Genomic DNA, 19,115 nt, shown 5'->3' with positions numbered 1-19,115 from the left:
GCAGGAAAGCACCTACAAGATGAACTGCTCAGCGGAGGACGTGGAGAAGCCACGCAAAAAGCGACTAGCAACTGGCGCTGCCAGCCGGCCCAGCAGGGAGCGTCCTTCCCTCATGCGGAGACAGGCCAGGCAGCGAGTGCACCGGCTGCTGTAAAGTCTCTGCAGCGACAGGACCCTGCGGCACACAGCCACCTCCCAGCTACGTGCTGCAGCCCACCACCCCCGGCCCAGTGCTGAGGGGCTCCTGCTCCCAGGCTGGCCAAGAAGAGTCCTCAAACACCCTGAACTGGGGATGTTATCAGGAGGGGTGGAAGGGGGCCTTCCCCTGCCACTGGCTGGCAGCTGTCACTGCCCCCCTTTAACCCCACCTGTCCCGGCCCCCCCATACCAGCTGTGCAGCGGGGTGAAGTTAGACACGGATTAAGCAATTTGCCCCATGTTTTATAACTCGGGGCTCCTGTCTCCCAGCCCTGTGCTCAGATGGGGTCCTGCTCAGCGCTCCAGGCAGGACTCAGGGGTCAGCCACCAGGGTACTCAGCCAGAACCTTTGCTAGCTGCCTGGGCCTGAAATTCAGACCTGGATCTCAGAGGCCCCCACCCAGGGCCCAGGCTGTGCCAGGGTTGAGGGAAGCTGGGAGCCTGATGGGAAAGGCCAGCCTCAAACCACAGCTCCTGGGCCGCCTGGCAGGGCTCTGGTGGGACCATCCAAGATCCTGCACTGCAATACGCGGGTGGTACCTGGGGGAAACAGAGTTTGGGCCCCAAGCTGTGAATCCCTGAGGGACTGGGGTGGGGCAGAGCCTGGCCAGACCCAGGAGGAAAGACAAGAGGCACAACCATCACACTGCAGAAAGGGATAGGAGGGGGAGGAAGGCACTAAGAGTAGAGGAGACATTGGAGCACATGTGGACAGAGCTTGCAGGGGGAAGGGAGAGTCTCAAATAAACCACAGCCCTCCAAGTCCTGCCGGGGCAGACAGCCCGGCCACCTGCCACCAGATGATGATTCCACAGGTGGGGTTAACGGAGGGCAGAAAGGGAGCTGGGACAGCCAATGCCCTGGCATGTAGTGCTTGTGCTGGGCTTTGCCCAGGGCAGACAGTGATGCCCAAACAAAATGTCATCGAGTGACAATGACAATGCCCAGACCTCCCGGCGACTGTGACACTGCCCCAGCGACTGACACCTACATGCACCAGTGCCTCCCGACTCCTGACATTCACACCCCCAGACCTCCCAGCGACTGTGACACCGCCCCAGCGACAGACACCTACATGCACCAGTGCCTCCCAACTCCTGACATTCACACCCCCAGACCTCCCGGCGACTGTGACACCGCCCCAGCGACTGACACCTACATGCACCAGTGCCTTCCAACTCCTGACATTCACACCCCCAGACCTCCCGGCGACTGTGACACCGCCCCAGAGACCGACACCTACATGCACCAGTGCCTCCCGACTCCTGACATTCACACCCCCAGACCTCCCAGCAACTGTGACACCGCCCCAGCGACCGACACCTACATGCACCAGTGCCTCCCAACTCCTGACATTCACACCCCCAGACCTCCCAGCGACTGTGACACCGCCCCAGCGACCGACACCTACATGCACCAGTGCCTCCCAACTCCTGACATTCACACCCCCAGACCTCCCGGCGACTGTGACACCGCCCCAGCGACCGACACCTACATGCACCAGTGCCTCCCAACTCCTGACATTCACACCCCCAGACCTCCCGGCGACTGTGACACCGCCCCAGCGACTGACACCTACATGCACCAGTGCCTCCCGACTCCTGACATTCACACCCCCAGACCTCCCAGCGACTGTGACACTCCCCCATGTGACAGGGACACCGCCCCTCCCCCAACACCCCTTCCAGTGACTGTGATGCTCCCCAACCCCACCCCACCCCCACTCTCCACAGGGCAGCTCACCTCAGCAGCCACCCCCGGATCGGCCCCAGGCAGTGCCCAGTCCCTGTCAGCAGGGCAGAGAGCTCGTGGGGCAGAGGGGGCTGTGCCTGTCACTTACATAGTCAGCACTTGGACAGCCTGTTCTAATGTGCCTCAGGCCCCCTCCCCTGCCTCGCTGCGGGCCCGCCCGGGGAATCTACGCCCCGGAGGCTGGTCTCTGGACAGGCCTCGTGGCCTAGTAAGTTTGGGGCCACAGGCGGCAGGTTTCCGAGGCAGAGGCTGCCTGGGGCAGGGCTGCAGTGGGTACAGCCTCCCGGGGACTCAGTACAGAGCTGAGAGGGATATGGTCCTGCCACCTTGGGAGCACATCCCCGAGGCCGGGAGAGACGAGCGCAGCGGGGCTGCTGCCCACCTGGGCACCCGGGGACAATCGCTGAGTGGGGGTTGAGGTGACCTCAAATCGGGCCAGCGATGCACACTATGGGGATGGCAATAGGGTGCTGGGGCCACCACGAGCACAGCAGCGGCTGGTACACAGCAGCACACCCTGGGCCTTCCGACTGCCCACCAGGTCACAGGTACAACCCCAGTCCCTTCCTCCCCTCGCCCAGTCCTTCCAGCCCTGGCCCGTGAACCTGGGCAGCCTGTGGCCTGGGGCCTCCTCCATCAGAGCCCAGCGTGGCTCTCGGAACAAGCCCAAGAGAGGTTTTCCCTTCCAGACGGAGTTATCCCACTGCTGACACCAGTCGCTCGACCGGCTCCCTATCTCCTCAGGGAGCCCCTAGGCCCAGGCCGGGTGGGAGAAGGTGATGTTGTAGAGGCTGGCCCAGCTGGCGAAGACCCTCTTCTCCGTGATGAAGCGGTGGTGGTTGCCCTTGCGGCTGCGCTCGTTGTGGATGTAAGTGGTGCACTCGTCTGGGCCCTTGGGCTCGTAGTAGTGATAGGCCATCTTGCGGGGCTGAGGTCGCCTGCTGTGGAGGACAGAACTACAGAGTGAGCTGCCGAGCGGTCCCAGCTGACGGCCGAGCGCCGAGATCCCGGGAGAGGCATGGGGAGGATGGCGGGCTCTTACCTGCAGTAGTTAGGGGGGACCATCCCATAAACATGCACCTTGTCACACAGCTCCACGGCGATCACCATGGTGAACCAGCCCGTGCTCAGCCAGGACCGGGACTTCTCCCTGAGGATGGAGAGTGATGGGGGTGGGAAGGAGATGGACAAAGAGGAGACGAGGGCGAGGTTGGGGAAAAGCGATGACGGAAAGGAGCGCGGCGTGGAGGCAAGTGGGTGGAGGGAAGAGGGCAGGACACAAAATTGTACCAATGCCAAGTTCTTGATTCTCCCATTTACTTCCCACGCACCCGCTTTCTGATCTCCCAAGACTCTGCTCCCCCCTGCAGCCCGGCTCCCCATTCCCAGGCAATCCCCCCAAGCGGCTCCACAGGGCAGCCTGCCCTGTTTTCCTGGGCGCCCCTGGAGAGCCAGCCCAGCTCCGTGGTGCTGCGGGGGGCCGGCAGACGATCAGGCTGGCCTGGCCAGCAAGGCTGGAGCACCAGTCGCCAGGCAGAGGAGCAGGAATGGGGCTCCAAGGTACCTGTCCTTCCCGGTTTCGCCCCTGAACAAATCGTCAAACTGCTTCATGCGCACGGGGGAGACCACGTAGGCCGACGCGTTGGGGAAGGACATGCTGACGCGCCGGAGGAGCTTGAGCAGGCTCTTCTGCATCTTGCTGGGCGGCCCCCAGAAGATGAGGATGGTTTCCGGCGTCTTGTTGACAAACTCCTGCGGCCTCTTCAGCACCCTGTAGATGCTGGAGTGAGCCACCACCCGGACGGTGGTCTTGTTACCCACATCTGCCTCGTAGCCAGAGGTGGGGGCGTCGTTCATGCGGATGGTGCACTCTGATCGGTCAATCTCTGAGCCCAGTTTGCTCCCGAGCAGGTGGCTGGAGCTGGTGACGATCACACATTGGTGGCAGTGGGAATCCAGGCTCTGGGGAAGAAACATCATTCGCAAAGACCCTGCGGTCAGCTAAGACCTGCCCACCCTCACGACCCCGTGCACCTTCCCTGCGCAGGATGCCAAGGCGACAGGACAGAGACCTGGCCCCCGCACCTGAGCTGGCAGGGGCTCTCTGTCCGAGGGGACAGGGCATAGGGTGGTTTTCAGGTAAGGCCCTGGGCTGGGACTCAGGACACTGGCGGGGGGTCAGTCGTTGGCTCTGTCACAGGCTCCCTGGACGACCGTGGGCAGTCGCAACGTCACCAGGCCTCAAGTCCCCGTCTGGGAAATGAAGCCTGTGACCCTTCCTTTGGCTGTTCAGATTAGAAGCTCTCTGGGGTAGCAACCTTCTCTGTGGGGATGCACAGCCCCTAGCATGTGGGGATGCAGCTCAGAGAGCAATACCATCCCTGAACTGCTGCAAGCAGCACCGGCGCTTGGGTCACACCGCTCTGGCTCCGTGCAGTGCCAGGCACTGGACCTTGGGGTGCTGCAGCTGAAGCGGTTTCCTTTCTATTCTGGTTTACAGTTTGGGTCAATGGCTTTCAGCACGCCCCGTATACCGGTCGCTCCAGCCTCCCTGTCAGAGGCCAGAGCTCCACACTCCCTGGCTAGTTCATGCCTGTGCGCTAAGAACCTGCCATCCAAGAATTGCATCCTGCTTCCTGAACACACCTCCTCCCTGGCCGTGCTGCCCCCACTTCTCACATGAGCAAGCCCGGGCAGAGAGAGCCAGAGGGACCTGCCGAGGGCCCAGGAGTGAGCCGGGAGCAGAGCTAGTAAGACAACCCAGAAGACCTGACTCCCAGCCCCTTGCGCTAAGCCCTGGGCAACACCCCCCCCAATAGAAACACTGATGCCCGTCTTCCAGTTGAGCTGCTGCAACTCGGGTGATGCCACCTCCACTCCACCACCTCCCATGGGCCAGTTGCAGAGGCTGCAGCTGACTGGAGGCCAGAAAAGCCACAGCCGTTTATGCTCCTCTTGCACCGGCATGCTCTCACGCGGCTCCTTGCAGCGACTCAGCCTCCTCCCTTCCTTCCCAACGTAAAACCCCTGCAGGATCACCCCAGCAACCTGGGAGAAAGCCTGAGACACGACCACCCAGGAGAGCGGCCCCAGGGTTGGCAGTGCCGTACCTTGTTTCCATAAATGGGGAGATACCCACTCTTCAGCCCCCATTTCTTGAGGCTGGGGGGGCGGTGGGATCTCCCCCGCAGGGCGGTGCTGGGAAAAACCTCGCTCCCACTGTTTGAGCTGTAGATGATCAGCAGCATGACGAGAGCAAAGAGGACCCCGAAGACTGCAGTGCGCCGGCCCTGCGGTGGGGAAAGCAGAGAGAGGGACTGGGGCAGTGCCAAAGGCCCAACCTTTCCGAAGGCACCTGGCAAAGGGCAGCCACTGGGCCAGGCAAAGCTTCTGCAGTGGTCCCAGACAAATGCTAGGTCATCCCCCTCATTTCTTACCCCCTCCTCCCTTCCCCAGCTGTGAGCAGGGCAGCCACTCAGCCTCCAGTTCCCATGAGCCTCAGATTTTAGAGGGCCAATTTAAAAGCCCCTGGGAGTGTCTTTTGGAAGCACTGGGCCCCTCTGCCAGGTCACAGGCCTCCCACATCCCTCCCTACAGCAACCAGTCCCTCCCCAGGGGAGACGAGACATCTCCCAGCGAGTGCCCTCGGACATCCGAGATCCCCACAGCACCAGCACAAGTCCAGAAGCATAAACACATCTCCTCCCTTCGGCAGGCAGGCACGGCCAGTGCCCCCTCCCTCCCCAAGCTCTGCGGGGACACACAGGGGGAGGACAGCATGCTTTCAAAGCAGCATTGCCTGGCTGTCATGGGACACTCTCCCAAGCCCAGGGGCACAGGGAAGCCAAGCGCTGCTTTAAGCACCAAATGTTACCTACCATGGTCGAGCTTTTTGCCTCTGCGTGCCAGCTTTGTTGGGATGTGGCAGCCAAGAGCCCGGGAAGGAAAGGGTTAACCTGGGGGTGCTGGGGACCCAGGCCTGCGGGAGGCTGGCAGGAAGGAGAGCTGGTGGGGATAGATGGACGTGCTGCCTGGGAGATGGGGGCAGAGGAGAGGCCTGGGCTGCAGCCACCGCCCTGGTGAAATGGGAAGGTCCCAGCAGGGAGGGTGGCTAAGGAGACAGCAGGGCGAGCTTCACCTGCACCCGCTACCCCAACAGGCCCTGGTGCTGACAGGAGGCAGGCGCTCCAGCCGTCGGTGAGCCCTGCTCCCTCAGTGGAGCATGCCAAGGGGGGCCAAGTAGCAGGGGCTGCATGTGGGGGGGCACATAAGGGGCCATGTGCCCCTCAAATGCTGTGGATGGGAGGAGCAAGAGACCAGCAGCCGGAGCCTTTGGGTGGCCCAGGAGACTTGTGGGGGGCCTGACACCCCCACTCACCAGCAGTGGTGGGGGAAGGGAGCTCCCAAAGAATGTGCAGACACTTGCGCCTTTCTATAACCACCCACACCATCTCACGCTGGTCTCCTCCGCCTAGCCCCAGCAGGCATGCAATTAGGCTGAGGGAGGCACGTGTCCATTGCCCTAACTACCACCGCTCAGGGAGGCAGAGCTCCTACAATGAGCACAGAAACACCCCGCCAGTTCTGTCACTATCAGAGGCCTCTGCACGGGTGGGTTCCCCTAGCACTGCTGTGATGACATCACTACGCCACAGACAAGCTCTTACGCAGTGCCCTTCACTGGGGGACTTCAAAACCCCCTAGAGAAGTGGCCAAAGGTTACTTTTAACCCCATTTTACATACGGGAACACTGAGGTACAGACACTCATATTGTTTAAGTCAACAGAACCCAGGAGTCCTGATTCCCAGAGCTGAGTGCTAACCACTAGTTCAGGGGTGAGAAAACATTTTATGTCAGGCCCCTCTTTTCCTCTCATCAATCAGCAAAACCCCCATTCTCCATTCATCTAATGGAATCCAAACCGTTGGAAATTTCGGTCAGGTTCATAGGAAAAAAAATAACCCTTTTGGCAGGAGTAAGACAGAGTGTAAAAACGTTATTAATCAGTATATAAGTGTGAACATGCAGACATAAAAAGTCACATATTTCAGCATTTTTAATGAGACAGATGAACCTGAGGCCCAGCAGCCAATCATGCTGCAACCCCGTTAGAAACTCCATGCCCTCCCTTTTGCTCACCCCTGCACGAGTCCACACTACCCAAGGCAGAGGGGCCAATGGTTAGTGCTTCTAAGGGGACTTTCCTACAGACTTAAGGAAAACTGCCAGGACCTTCTACAATTTATTATCCTAATGTGGCTACTGTCACCTTTCAACTCTGCTTCATTACCACATCTTCCTCCCACTCCTGTTTTCTAGCCTCCCGCCTTCCCACCTCCTTGTCTGGTTTCATTTCTGACCTAACTTTCCTACCGTTGGGCTTACTCGTCTCTCGAGCCATTTCATAACATGCCATTTGTGTTCCTTAGCTGGGTAGGCTGAGGGGGTCATGGAGCGCAGATGCACTGTGGTTGGTCTAGCAGTTCTACAGACATGGAAGCACCGCATGTTTTCTCGCTGATGTTCTGCGTGGGAGTGAATTCTTCTCCTCATCATCTCATCATTCCCTGCCGCTCCTCCATTTGTGTGTCACATCCGCACTGCTGCCTCACAGTGCCCGCTCAGAATACATGCGGTCACAGGCAAAGGCTGGGATTTTTTGTGACACGTATGTTAAACATCTATCAAACTGACTGGGGCCCTTACCACAACCTTAAACAGAACAATTTCCACATGGATGGACCCAAGTGGGAAGACAGGGATCTTAGCTGTTTGTTTGGTCCACGTAGGAGTGAAACCGTGTTGAATTGGATGCTTAGGCTGTAGCTGTGTTAAAATATAATGCAAGTAGAAATGTTGGGTTTTCTTTTAAATTAAATTAAAATAAGTTATTTTTAATCCCCCCGGAACCAGGAGCACGAACACTGCTATTCCAACGTCCAGGCGTGACACAGAACTGAAATGCGCATGAAACTGACTGGGCTGGCTTCACTGTCCAAGCTCTGTCAAAAGCAAAAAGGGAAGCAGCAGTTTAAATGGGCATGAGTGAGCTTCTTCTGTGCTCTGGGGTTATATTATTATCGCCTGCCTCCCCCACTCTCCTAGCCTTAGTTTCAGCTATGGGTGAGGGCAGCTTTGTCTCAGGTATGTGCCCCTCTGTATTCTGCCACTCACCCTGTCTGCTCATCACACCAAGCTCATTTACTTCATCTGGCCTATTTGTCTGTTTCTCAGCTCCGCCCTCCCCTCAGAACCTCCTTCCTCATGCAAACTGAGCACCCAGTGGGTGGGGGAGTCAATGTTCCTTCTGATCTCATGTGCAGAATAAGTTTTAATGTGCATCGAGACATGTGCATCACCAATACAAACACAAAACCTAGCTGCGGGTGCCCTGTTAATCAGCCAGGTGGCATTTGAATTTCTTCTGGGAGGCCACACAAGCGCTCAGCTGACAGGGAACACCGGTGGGGGGTGCCTGCTGGTTTCCTCTTCGTACCAGTTTCGTGGGTGTTCCCTGCCTGTGCGGCTGGTAGGTTCACATTTGGCAGATACTGCACAGTGCTTCGACGTGCCTTGTAAACAGATTAGTTTGCTAGTCCATAGAAGTCAGAAACCACGGCACACTGTCCTAATCTCCGGGCACTGGGGACTTCTCTAGTTTGGGCTCCTTTGTGTTACCACTAAAGTCTGTTGATTTAACCAGAAACCAGCCAAGTAAGAGAGAACGTATTCCCTGAAATGTCAGGCAGGGATGAGAGGAGAAAGAGGCAGTGCAGTTGGTCAGTGAGTATGAAAGCTCCAAGCCGACATTCTCACTCTGGCATCACGCGGCTGATTTCATCGCTTTTCGAAGAGCTCAATACAACGATTTGGAACCACCAGGATGCTCCAAATTGTCCAAAAGCTCCCTGGGGAGCTACACGATCCAATTTCCTGTACTATTGTCCTAGCATCCGCCATTTGGGGCCTGATCCAAAGCTCAATGACGTCAACAGAAAGAGCTTTTAGATCAGATGGCTGTTTGTCCCCTTCACATGCTGTATCTTTATCTCAAATTAAACAGTAAACTCTGCTGGATAGGGCCCTCCAGCACTTAGCACAGCTGGGCCGCTACAGGTCTGACTCAGCCAAAATTCCCCATGAAGCAAACAGAGGCATTGCATTGTCTTTGCAAGACCCGAATACAGGGAGAGATACCCGAGTCAGGAGGCTGGCTGGAAAGATGGAGAGAGAGATGGAATGAAAACCCTGAGTTTAATCGAGTCCTTATCTGGCTTTTCTCTTGCTCTCTTAGGCTCACTAAGAGATACTGTTGTTCATACTCGCAACAACCTCCCAGCCATGGTTTGGCAATCTGTCAGCCACCACTAGGCTCATGTGCCACAAACACGCTTTCCACCTGTCACACAAAACATCGGTGCTCAACAAGTAGGAAAAAATCCACAAATTGCCTCAGGAGTGGGGGAGGACAGAGGGAGAAACCAGACACTACTCACCCTCCAGGCCCTTAGATGCTGGAGCATATCACCGAAGAATGTCATGCAATTCCCCATCAGAAAAGGAGGCCTGATATTGAGGCAAAAGTCCCATGGACTGTTGGAACAGGTCCCACAGCCACCTTCTTTGACTGGCAACTAACAAGGGCTAATAAGCTACAGAAACAGCACAGGAACCCAGCAAGCTATCAGCTATCCCACGCCCCAAAAAACCCAGCTGGCCCTTCCCCTCCCCGCAGCAAGCCATCAGCAACCTGCCAGCTGCCTTCTGTGCCGGGAACCTCAGATGGATGTGAGCCAAGCCTGGCTTTTCTCCTCCCTCAGAATTAATTTGTTTTCAGAGAGAATAAACCTCAGGGCAAATACTCAAGGGTGGAGTTTGTTCACTTCCCTGCCCTCTTTCTAGTGAAAGCTTGGCCAGATTCCATGGTGCATTTGAAAGCAGGGCAGCCCAGTAACCTAGAGGAGGAAGCTAATGAAATCCAGTTTCCAGAGGCAGGTTACCTGACTACTATTTCATCATGACTTCAGGGCACAAAGATTTGATGTGAGCGCTGTTACTTGGTACACCTGCTCTGACAGGGAAAAACACTAAGAATCATTTTTCCCTGCACGGCCTCATCTGCACAGCACTTCACAAATACGAGTTACTTAATCCTCCTGCCTGGCCTGAGAACTGTCCAGGACATCTGCCTCATTTTACAAATGGGGAAACTGGGGCACTGAGCTCTTTGGGTTAGGGGCTGTGTATATGTGCAGCACCCGGCAACACATGGCTGCTGATCCCAACGGGGGCTTCTGTTGGCTACTGTAATGTAGCATTGAAAAACCAAACAAGAGGGTAAAGGCCAAATTTTTCAAAGGTGGCCACTGGATTTGGGTGTTCAATTTGTTTCCCCTTGGGCCTGATTCAGAGACAGGCAACCACAAATAGCAGAGGGGCTGTATGAGTGGCCCTTCACCTCAGTGGGCTGCAGCAGCCTGCAGTGCACTGGGCTTCCCCCTTGCGCCTCTACAGCCCCAGTCTCTCCCCTTCCCCCACGTCCCTCTGGTGTACTGGGGCATTAGAGCCCTGCACTTACCTGCTCCTCCCCCTCGCTCCCAGGGCTCTTGGAGCTGCAATTCACCTGATTGACACTCTGTGTCCACCGCCTCCCACCCAGCTGGAATGCTAGGAACAGCTGACCACGGCATTCCAGCTCTGGGAGGGATAGAGACGAGCAAGCACAGCAATTTGCAGGCTCTGAAAGTGCTGGTAGGAAGGGAGGAGGAGGAGAAAGTGGGAGAGGACTGGGCTGTGACATGGGGAGAGCACTGTTGGGGACTGACTCAGCTACTCCGAAGATGCAAAGTGCTTGGACGCGGTAGGCCAGAGGTTCCCGGAGCCCCAGGGAGATGGATGCTCAGGCCAAGGGCAGCAGGGCTGCTTCCCAGGGACGACTTACTGTGTTGTTACTCATGTCTCTCCGCCAGCCTCAGTCTGGAGCCTTCCTCAGCACAACTCAAGCACCTGCACAGAACCACACACACCAGGTCACTCTCCGAACAGCACACCCCACTCCGCGAACACAAGTCCTCCGCTGCCCACCTCCAGCCCACTGTGCTCCAAGAGCGCAGCCCTCGCTGGCCCAAAGAGGTCGCGCTGGTGGCGGCGCACAAAGGAGTCCAGAGGGCCGGACGCAGCACGTTGCTGCATGGTGCTCTCCTGGCTTGATCCAAAGCCCAGCCAAGTCAGCGAGGGTTTTGCCTTTAACTGGCAAGAGCTCTGAACAGGCCCTCTGGCATCAGGCAGCCGTCCCAGATGTGCCACATCTGCCCTGCCGTGTCTCACAGCTCAGGGCCTTCCTTGAACAGCTGCGTTTTGGATGTCACAGTTTCTCCACAACCTCCTTATTTTGGCCCTTCATCTGCCTCAACCTGAGCTCTGTAGCCGAATGGCCCTTTCCATGTACGCCCCTCCCCAGCTGTCTGCTTCCACCTGCCCCATCTCCACAGCACAGTAAGACCAGGACATTATTCTGACTTGGGAGCAGAGTGTGGGTCTCCACTCCCCGCTACTGGGGAAAGCCACTCCTCCTCCTCCACCAGTTAATTAAAGTGGGGGAGAGGGGCAGGGGAACCACTCCACAGGGTGAAAGCTCAGTTTCTTCCCCAAAGTGTTACGCAGCCACACGTCCGGCATGCCCCAGTCAGCCCAGGACGGCTGTGGGTCACAGAGAGCTCTCCCAGGAGGAAAAGCAGCAAGAGCAGGTTTGTGTACTGAATGAGCACAAAGTCAGCTGGTACAATGGGTAATTACAGCAAAGCACTGCAGTCACAGCCTGGCTCTGGCAGCTGGAACTCCCCCCCACCCCCAACACCTTGGGCAAGTCACTGGATCTCTTGGGATCAGCTGGGCCACTTGTGAACCGGGGATAAGAAGAGCACATGCTGTAAGAGCAGGGAAGGGCTGGGGGACCATTTCTTTTGTTAACATTTGCAAAGGTCATTGCAATCCCCTGGAAGGCCCAAGAAAAGGGCTGGATATTCCTCTGACCAGTGATCCCGCCTGGCTCTTCCCACCCCAGGGCAAATTGTACTCAGCCTGTGCTGGAAGAGCAAGCCTGAGATCAAGCCAGTGTCTCTACAATGAGGTTTGTGCCAGGGCAGCTTGGCAGAGGATCTGAGTCCCTCCTGGCAGGCTCCCAGCCGGGGAGCCGGGGGAGAGGAAGGGACCCAAGGGCAGAGCCCAGCATAAGCCTGTTGGGGGCATGCTGCTAATGCAAGCCACGTCCTTGATGTTTGTTATTATTGTTGCAAGCTGGGAGCATTGCAACCCTCCTGGTTCCAGCCCCAGGGAGCATGCCCCCACCCTGGGCTTAGCGCAGTGCGAACCTGCCAGCCGGGGAGCTTTAGGAGGAGATTAGTTTCCTGCCCCTAAGGCTCAGTGAAATCCAGTCAAACCAATACCCGATCAAGGGCCACTAACCCGCTGGGGGAGGGCGTTTGCCCACTAGCCCCTCAGCCCAAGCTCTCCAAGGGCACAAATCCCATTAAAACAAATACCTGGGAAAGGAGCAAGCGCAGTCGGCCACCTCACAGGGAGCCACCTGGGGTTCACCTGAGGGCAGAAGGGCCGGCTGAGCTTTTTGGGCAGGGGGAGGGGAAGGACCGGCTGGGTTTTACATGGGGGGAGGGGAAGGGCCGGCTGGCTCAGGGACTGGTTGCTTTTCAGAGCCGCCTCCCATGGGCTGACAGTGAGGTAAGGCTGGGGCCATGTCAGGGCTCTCTGGTGGCCAGCGTGCAGTCAAGATGCAACGTTAGGGTGTGGGAGCCCCGAGTTCAGCCCCAGCTCTGCCACAACCTGCTTGTGTGACAGCAGTAGAGTCAGCCAGTCTCCCTAGGCCTCAGCCTCCCCTGCTGCGATGGGGGCATCAGCCTGGCCCTGCCCCACGTGGGTACTGAAACAACAAATACGCGAACCAGGGTGAGGCACGGGGAGCCTATGGAAATGGCACCCACACCTGGACAATGGAGAGACAGTGTAAGAAGTGTCAGCTCTGTCCTTCCCAGCCAGTTACCTGCATCCCTACCTCCATCCCCACCACTCAGCCCAGGAGCGGAGGAGCAAACAGGCTGGGAAACCCAAGCTCCCCTCTCCACACTAGCCGAGGTCCCTACTCACTCAGGAGAGGGGCATGCGGGTAGCGGGAGGTGACACCACTGAGGCAGCTCAGTCTGGGAGAAGGGTCCCCAGCAGAGGCTGTAGCAGGGCAGGCTTCCTCCCCACCACCCTGAGAAGGGGACGAAATCCTGCAAAAACCCCAGCAGCAGAGGGCAGCTGTCTCCCTGCCCCAGCCCAGTGACCTGTTTGCTGAGATCAGCTATGGATGGGGCAGCCTGGACTGGGCTGAGAACTTCCAAACTCATTTTACAGAGGGGCTCCCAGCTCACACCAGCACCTCTGGGCATAAGGAAACACCAAAGAGGACATTAATTTTCCCTCCCATGCTAACATTTGCACATGAACACACACACTCGTTGTCTCACAGCAAGGCTCTGCGGCTCCCCAGCTGCTCTATACCACACGCAGGCCTAGCCAATTGGTTTAAGCCCTCATTAGTGAATCACTGTGATTCCCTCTTCAGTACTTAGAGAGATCAGAAAACTCCTCCTTCCTCTTGCTGTCTTAGTGGGAAGTAACACCACACCCACGCACAAAGGGGAGTTCCCCTCCCACAGCCTGGAAGCCCCAGCTGCAGAGGTGATCTCAGGGGCCTGAGGTCCAAGGAGAGGATGGACATCACCCCTAAGTCTGTGGGTTTTCCCTGTAATTCTTTTTCTTGGGCAGGCATTGCTGCGGAAGTAGCCAGGGGTAGAGCCTAGCAAATGCTGCTGGAAGGCCCTTGGGCCAGGTTCAAAGGGATCATGGAGGAGGCCAAAGGAGCTGCACACGGCTGCACCGACCAGCCCGTGTGTGTGGGATGGGAAGGGCAAAGGACAATGGAGAGGAGCGTGTACAATGGAGGCTGATATCTGAGCTGGTGCTGCCCCTGTGCTGGTCCCCTGGAAGAAGCTGCATGGGGTGGAAAAGGTTAGCCTGGCCCAGAGTCAGCCTTGCGGAAAATTTATTTCCTGGGTGACCCTCTATTTTGGCGCCCCTGCTGGCCCCTCCTACTTCTCTAGCTATTCCATCCCCCACTCCCCCTGGGCCCCGGTACCTCCCAGATTCCCCCACCCCGAGCTCCCCTGCAGGGCCTCACACCCCTGACCAGAGTTCCCTGTAAGCTGAGTGCCTGAGCAGCTGCCCAGCAGAGCTTCATGGGCTGCCCAGCTGATTAGCAGGGCACCCACATCCACTCACAGCCGGCAGCCTGTGTTTCTACTGGCAGTGTACATCTGCACATAGCTCAGTGCACACAACAAAATTTATTCTGCCCATGGGTGGAAAAAATTACAAGGCCCACTGTCCAAGGCCCTTCCCATTGACCACAATATCCACCCCTCAGGCCAGCCCTGAACCCTGCTACTGATAGAGCTAAACGTGAGGCATCTGAGAGGGGTGCAGAGGATGGTGGGTTTCCTCCTTGGGTACTGCACAGGGGACAAAGTTCACCTGCCTACTGGCAGCAGGGAGGAACGGCCCCAGAGTGAAGACAGGCCCAGAGGACGCGAGGGAAGAACCCACTAGCTTGCACCAGAGTGTAAAGATGAGACTGTAGCTGGGCTGGGCAACCATTAGTGGGGATGAGCAAATACTCTTGGACTGGGAGCAGGTAGGCAGGCACTCCTGCCAGGACGCCCACATTGTGCTGGCAGCAAGGGGGAGTTCTACATCTCTGGACCAGGGTGCTGCCGACCACAGTCCCTGGACAGTTGCCCACCACTAAGGTCAGGCCTGGCTGGCACCCACACAGGAGTGAATGGCAATGCTGCCATCTGCATTCCCCAAGCACTGACAGCCCTGCTCTGCACCAGAAGAGGGGGCTTCTGAGCAGAATGGGGCATTGTCAAACTGCATGCACCGGTCCTGCCTTGGCACTGGCAAAACTCCTGCTCCCCAGAGCTACCCAGAATGCCTCCTGCATCTATGACCGGGATGTCTCCACTGCCTCCTCCTGGCTCTGCTACCCATCCCTGACTCTGCTACCCATCCCTGACTCCGCAGCATCCCCCTGGGCTGGCGTGGGAAGCTGTCTGTTCTTCCCCAGCATGATTCAGGTTCTTTAACATTCAGCATCCCAACTACAGAGTCCATGGTTCCCTCATCACTCTCCTCTCACAGCCTCACCAGGAGATGTTTTGTGGTTGGGAAAGGAAAAAACCAAGCCATGTAATGTTCTGGGTGGGAGGGAGATGGAGGCAGAGGGGGAGACACTAGGAATCATCCCTTGGGCTAGAAAGCTGCTCTGGGCGGTTCCCACCTCAGGCCCCTGCCCTCTGCACCATGGCAAGAGCCAGGTTCCTCAACCCAACAAGCCCCCGACAGGGTCTAGGCCTTGAATCTTCCCAGAGCAGGAGATTGCACAAGGGGCAGTAACACGAGAGAGATGGGGGTGGTGGGCGGGCAGGCAGATGATCGGGGCGCCCCCGAGGGCGGCGATTCAGCACCCCCAGCTGCCGGGCTGCACCTGCAGCAGCACAGAGCTCCCAGCACTGGGCGGCTGAGCTGCCCTGGGCTGCCCGGTCACGTGCCGGCTGGCGCCCGATCCCCCTTTACCCAGCAGTATCAGAGCCCTCCCCGCTGGGAATCTCCGGGGACCTCCCAGCGGTGCGCCAGCCGGGCCGCTCCCGGGGCTTAGGGAGGCCTGGCTGGGTGACCCCCCCCGGTTCCGTACCTGGCTGAGCGCTCTCCTCCGAGGCCAGTCCGGAGCGTGGCTGGGGGGGGTCTCCCCTCCTCGGCTCTCCCTCCCGTCCGGGCCCCGCTGCCCTCGGCAGGCTGCCTGTCCATGCTGCGGCTCCCCGCGTCACATCGCCGCCCGAGCCCGGCCCTGCCCCACGCCAGGGCGGATCCGAGCTGCCGGGAACCCCGCTCCGCCGGCGGGCGCCCCAGGCCCGGGAGCTCCGGCCCTGCAGCCGGACACCGCGCTGAGCCTGGCTCGGGCAGCGCCAGTCCCCGCTGCCGCGCTCGCTCGCCTGCCCGGCCGGCCGGGGGCGCCTGCACCCCGCGGCCTCTGCACGCGCCGCTCGCCTCGCGCTCCCCTCCGCGCCGGCCCCGGGAGCACGGCAGCTGCGGCCCCCACGCGGCCACCTGCTGCCCGCACAGCGGGAGCTGCACGCCCCGGGTCCTAGCGCGCGCCGACTTCCCTCTCCAGCCCCGAGGGCCGCCGAGCGCCCCCACGTCGGCTGCCGGGAGCCCGCCTGCGCTGCTCTCCTCGGCGCGGGGGACCCCACGCTGGCCGGGGGATGCAGCCAGCGCCATACGACTCGGCACGGCCGGCCGTCCTGCCCGCGGGGATCTCCAAACACTGGGCCCGACCCTGCTCTCCGTGCTCGGGCTCCCCACTGAGGTCGAGCGGGGTTTGGGGCGAGTGAGGACCGCAGGGGCTGGAGACGCTTGGTTTTGCAGCCGGAGAAACTGCGGCCTGGAGAGGTTAAGTGACTTGTCCAGGTCCTGCCGCCGATCGGTGGCAGAGCTCGGAATAGCTCCCGAGTCCCGGGCCCCCCAGTCCCTGGCTGTAACCACTAGACCATACTTCCTCCTCACAAACGATAGGGGTCACATGGAGAAATGGACTGGGAAGCTATTCCACATGCAGCGCCAGGACATGGAGTCTCAGGGGGTGGGTAGTTCTCGCTGTCCGGCCAGAGTCAGGGGCAGCAGCTCCCAGGATGGAAGGTGGGTCTGGAGGCCTCTCTCTTCAGGGGAGTTTTTAGGGTAGGTTTTCAAGAGGTAATTTTACAGGCCCTTGGGCAGAGCCAGCTGTCAAGGAAACAGGCATGCAAGGTGGTGGTGGTGGTGGTGGTGGGTGGGGGGCCGCTGCAGGATCAGGACCCAGCTTCTGAGCCAACTCCCTCATCACAACATCTAGCCAGGCAGCCCTCAGTTTCAGCATAAATAAGGCAGGCATGATGCTCTTCTCACCTGTCTGGCTCTGCCCCAGCGAAGCGCAGCGCGGCCCTGCGCCTGCCAGCTCTGAAACCGCCCCATGTGGCAATCGGCTTCTTAATCCTAGCTGCATGTCACATGTTCGTGTGTTCTCCTTGGTTACTGCCTGTGCTGCAGTTGCCTTGGCAACCCTGCACAGCATCCAGGCTCATATGTGCAGCACAATGGAGAGATGAAGATATCAAACCGAATCTGTCCTGCTGGAAAAGCCCTGCCTTATGTGCCTCCCCTCTCTCCTGCTTGGCCTGGCTATTCTGCCCCTTCCTGTACCCTGTGTGGAGCTGTGGGGCACAAGGCAGAGCCGAAAGCTGCCAGTAGCTGCGGCACTTGAGTGATCCAAGGGCAATGCACACTAACCTTATACAGATGCTTCACTGTGACCCTCTGGAACACGAGCAACCATATGGCTGAAGTGCTGCAAAATCCCACTGCATAGCATTAATCCCCTCTCGCTGGTCACAGAAGGGGGAGCTGGGCACAGGTAGGTGGCTCATATAGAACACATCCATTTCCAGGATCAGCTCTGACTCTGTAAACTGCTGGTGCTCGGCTCTAAACTTCTCCACCACCAAGCCTGCCAAATGGGGCTGATGTCGCAGATAAATTAAAGTTTGCACTTATTGGTTGGCATCAGATACACTCAGCCAAGCCAACCAATAAGTAAAAAGCCCTTTTGACTGAGCAATGCCACCAAGCGGCTTCCAGGAAATACAGGGCATTCAAAAGTCCACTGTGATTGCAAGGGAAGGGGGTGCTATTTTTAAATAGGGGGTGTTCCCAAAGCCAGAGGCTTGTCGTGACCACAGGGCTCCATGACTTCCTCGTTGACATCACGGAATCTGGGTCCTGGAGCCCCTTGGGTTGGCTTGCACATGTCAGATCACGGCATTCTTCTGCTTTCAAAGATATGCAGCAGCTCAGTGGTAGGAAGCTGTGTGTTTCCCACTGTTATACCTCTGCTGATGATGCTGCTGTGTAAAGGCCAATTGGTTAATGAAGAGAAGTGGTTAGGGTAAGGAACCCCTGGGATCTTCTATCTCTCACTGACATAATTTGCTGGGTGAGCTCAGGCAAGTTGTTTGCATAAAATGAGGCACATAGAAATTCAGGGCTTGATCCTGGTGCCTGAGGTCTTTTGAAGTAGATCATATTTAGGAGTACTGAGTATTTATGTTTAAAGACCCCAGCTAAAACTGAGGGGTTTTGTACTACGTGTCTTACTCTGTGAGATGCTGTCCCTCCCCCGGACTGTACACTGGGAGAGGCCGTCCCTCTTGCAGAACACTTATATCCTCCTAGACTAGATGGTCACAGGAGAATGTGACATGCCCGAGACCATACAGCTAGTTGGTGGCAGAGCTGAGACTAGACTGCAGGTCTCCAAAGTCACTGTCCATTGCTATATCCACTAAACTACACAGCCACCCAATAGAACCAGTCTTTCCTTTCCCCACCCTTGTCATATTTTATATTGTAAGGACTTTGGGACATGGACTTTCTTTCACTCTGGGTAAATACTGTGCCCAGTGCAATAAGGCCCTGAGCTTAGCTGCAACTTCTTGGGGCAACTGGAATACAAACAATGGTGGTTTCTTACAGTTTTTCTCCTCATTCCTGAGGAGTGGGCATGAACTCAGAGCAGGTTCACTGATTTTCGCAGGACAACTCAGGAAATACACAGCTGGTCAGTTAGGAAAACTGGCAGAATTATTGTGCTTTCTGCAAGCAAATTCAAAGCTTGATTCTGCTCTTACACAAGTCAGTTGATCATGAGTGTGCACGCTATTTGGGGTAGTCAAGCAGTTCATTGCTGCCCTGGTTACGTAAGAAATTCTTTCCCCGCACGAGGCAATCTGCACACAAAGTGCTGTGTGATGCTGAGTCAGCAGCCAATGCTTGGCGTCTCTGCCTTCTTTCCATTTATACACAAAGAGTTTGAGTAGCTAGAATTTCTCCAGGCAGCCCGCTCTTCCCGTATAAGTGCAACAGTCTCTGCCAGAGAAGGGGGACAGGGGGTTCTGCCTCCCTCAACAATATCTATTTATATTTAAACGAAAGTCCAGGAGAGCCAGAGGGCAG

General features: G+C 57.6%; 1 protein-coding gene across 5 annotated transcripts; it reads right to left on the bottom strand.

Annotated features, from left to right (window-relative positions):
- Positions 1 to 1,927: 1,927 nt before the first annotated feature.
- On the bottom strand, positions 1,928 to 17,600 carry ST6GALNAC6 (ST6 N-acetylgalactosaminide alpha-2,6-sialyltransferase 6). 5 transcript variants are annotated; one of them, XM_075015572.1, is made up of 6 exons: positions 17,394 to 17,599; positions 10,894 to 10,958; positions 5,061 to 5,240; positions 3,515 to 3,912; positions 2,993 to 3,100; positions 1,928 to 2,891 (listed from the first exon to the last, which is right to left on the bottom strand). In XM_075015572.1, the coding sequence occupies exons 2-6, from the start codon at positions 10,906 to 10,908 to the stop codon at positions 2,702 to 2,704; spliced, it is 891 nt and encodes a 296-aa protein (XP_074871673.1). In that variant the 5' UTR covers positions 10,909 to 10,958; positions 17,394 to 17,599; the 3' UTR covers positions 1,928 to 2,701. The 5 variants fall into 5 exon arrangements, with proteins under 5 accessions (XP_074871673.1, XP_074871672.1, XP_074871675.1 ...); XM_075015571.1 differs by lacking the exon at positions 17,394 to 17,599 and adding an exon at positions 15,766 to 16,142; XM_075015574.1 differs by lacking the exon at positions 10,894 to 10,958 and having other exon boundaries at positions 17,394 to 17,600.
- Between the last annotated feature and the right edge of the window lie 1,515 nt (positions 17,601 to 19,115).

The sequence above is a fragment of the Carettochelys insculpta genome, chromosome 21 (assembly GCF_033958435.1).
Source record: "Carettochelys insculpta isolate YL-2023 chromosome 21, ASM3395843v1, whole genome shotgun sequence".
NCBI lineage: Eukaryota > Metazoa > Chordata > Testudines > Carettochelyidae > Carettochelys > Carettochelys insculpta.
This window is presented reverse-complemented; position numbering and strand designations above follow the sequence as displayed.

What these genes read in the sequence shown, in the direction of transcription:
- ST6GALNAC6 (XM_075015569.1), bottom strand. Translation starts at nt 9,505, where the DNA reads ATGGGGAATTGCATGACATTCTTCGGTGATATGCTCCAGCATCTAAGG. An exon ending in GGCGAAACCGGGAAGGACAG is followed by an intron (nt 3,101 to 3,514) that starts GTACCTTGGAGC and finishes CTCCATCCTCAG; the next exon opens with GGAGAAGTCCCGGTCCTGGC. An exon ending in GTCCCCCCTAACTACTGCAG is followed by an intron (nt 2,892 to 2,992) that starts GTAAGAGCCCGC and finishes TGTCCTCCACAG; the next exon opens with CAGGCGACCTCAGCCCCGCA.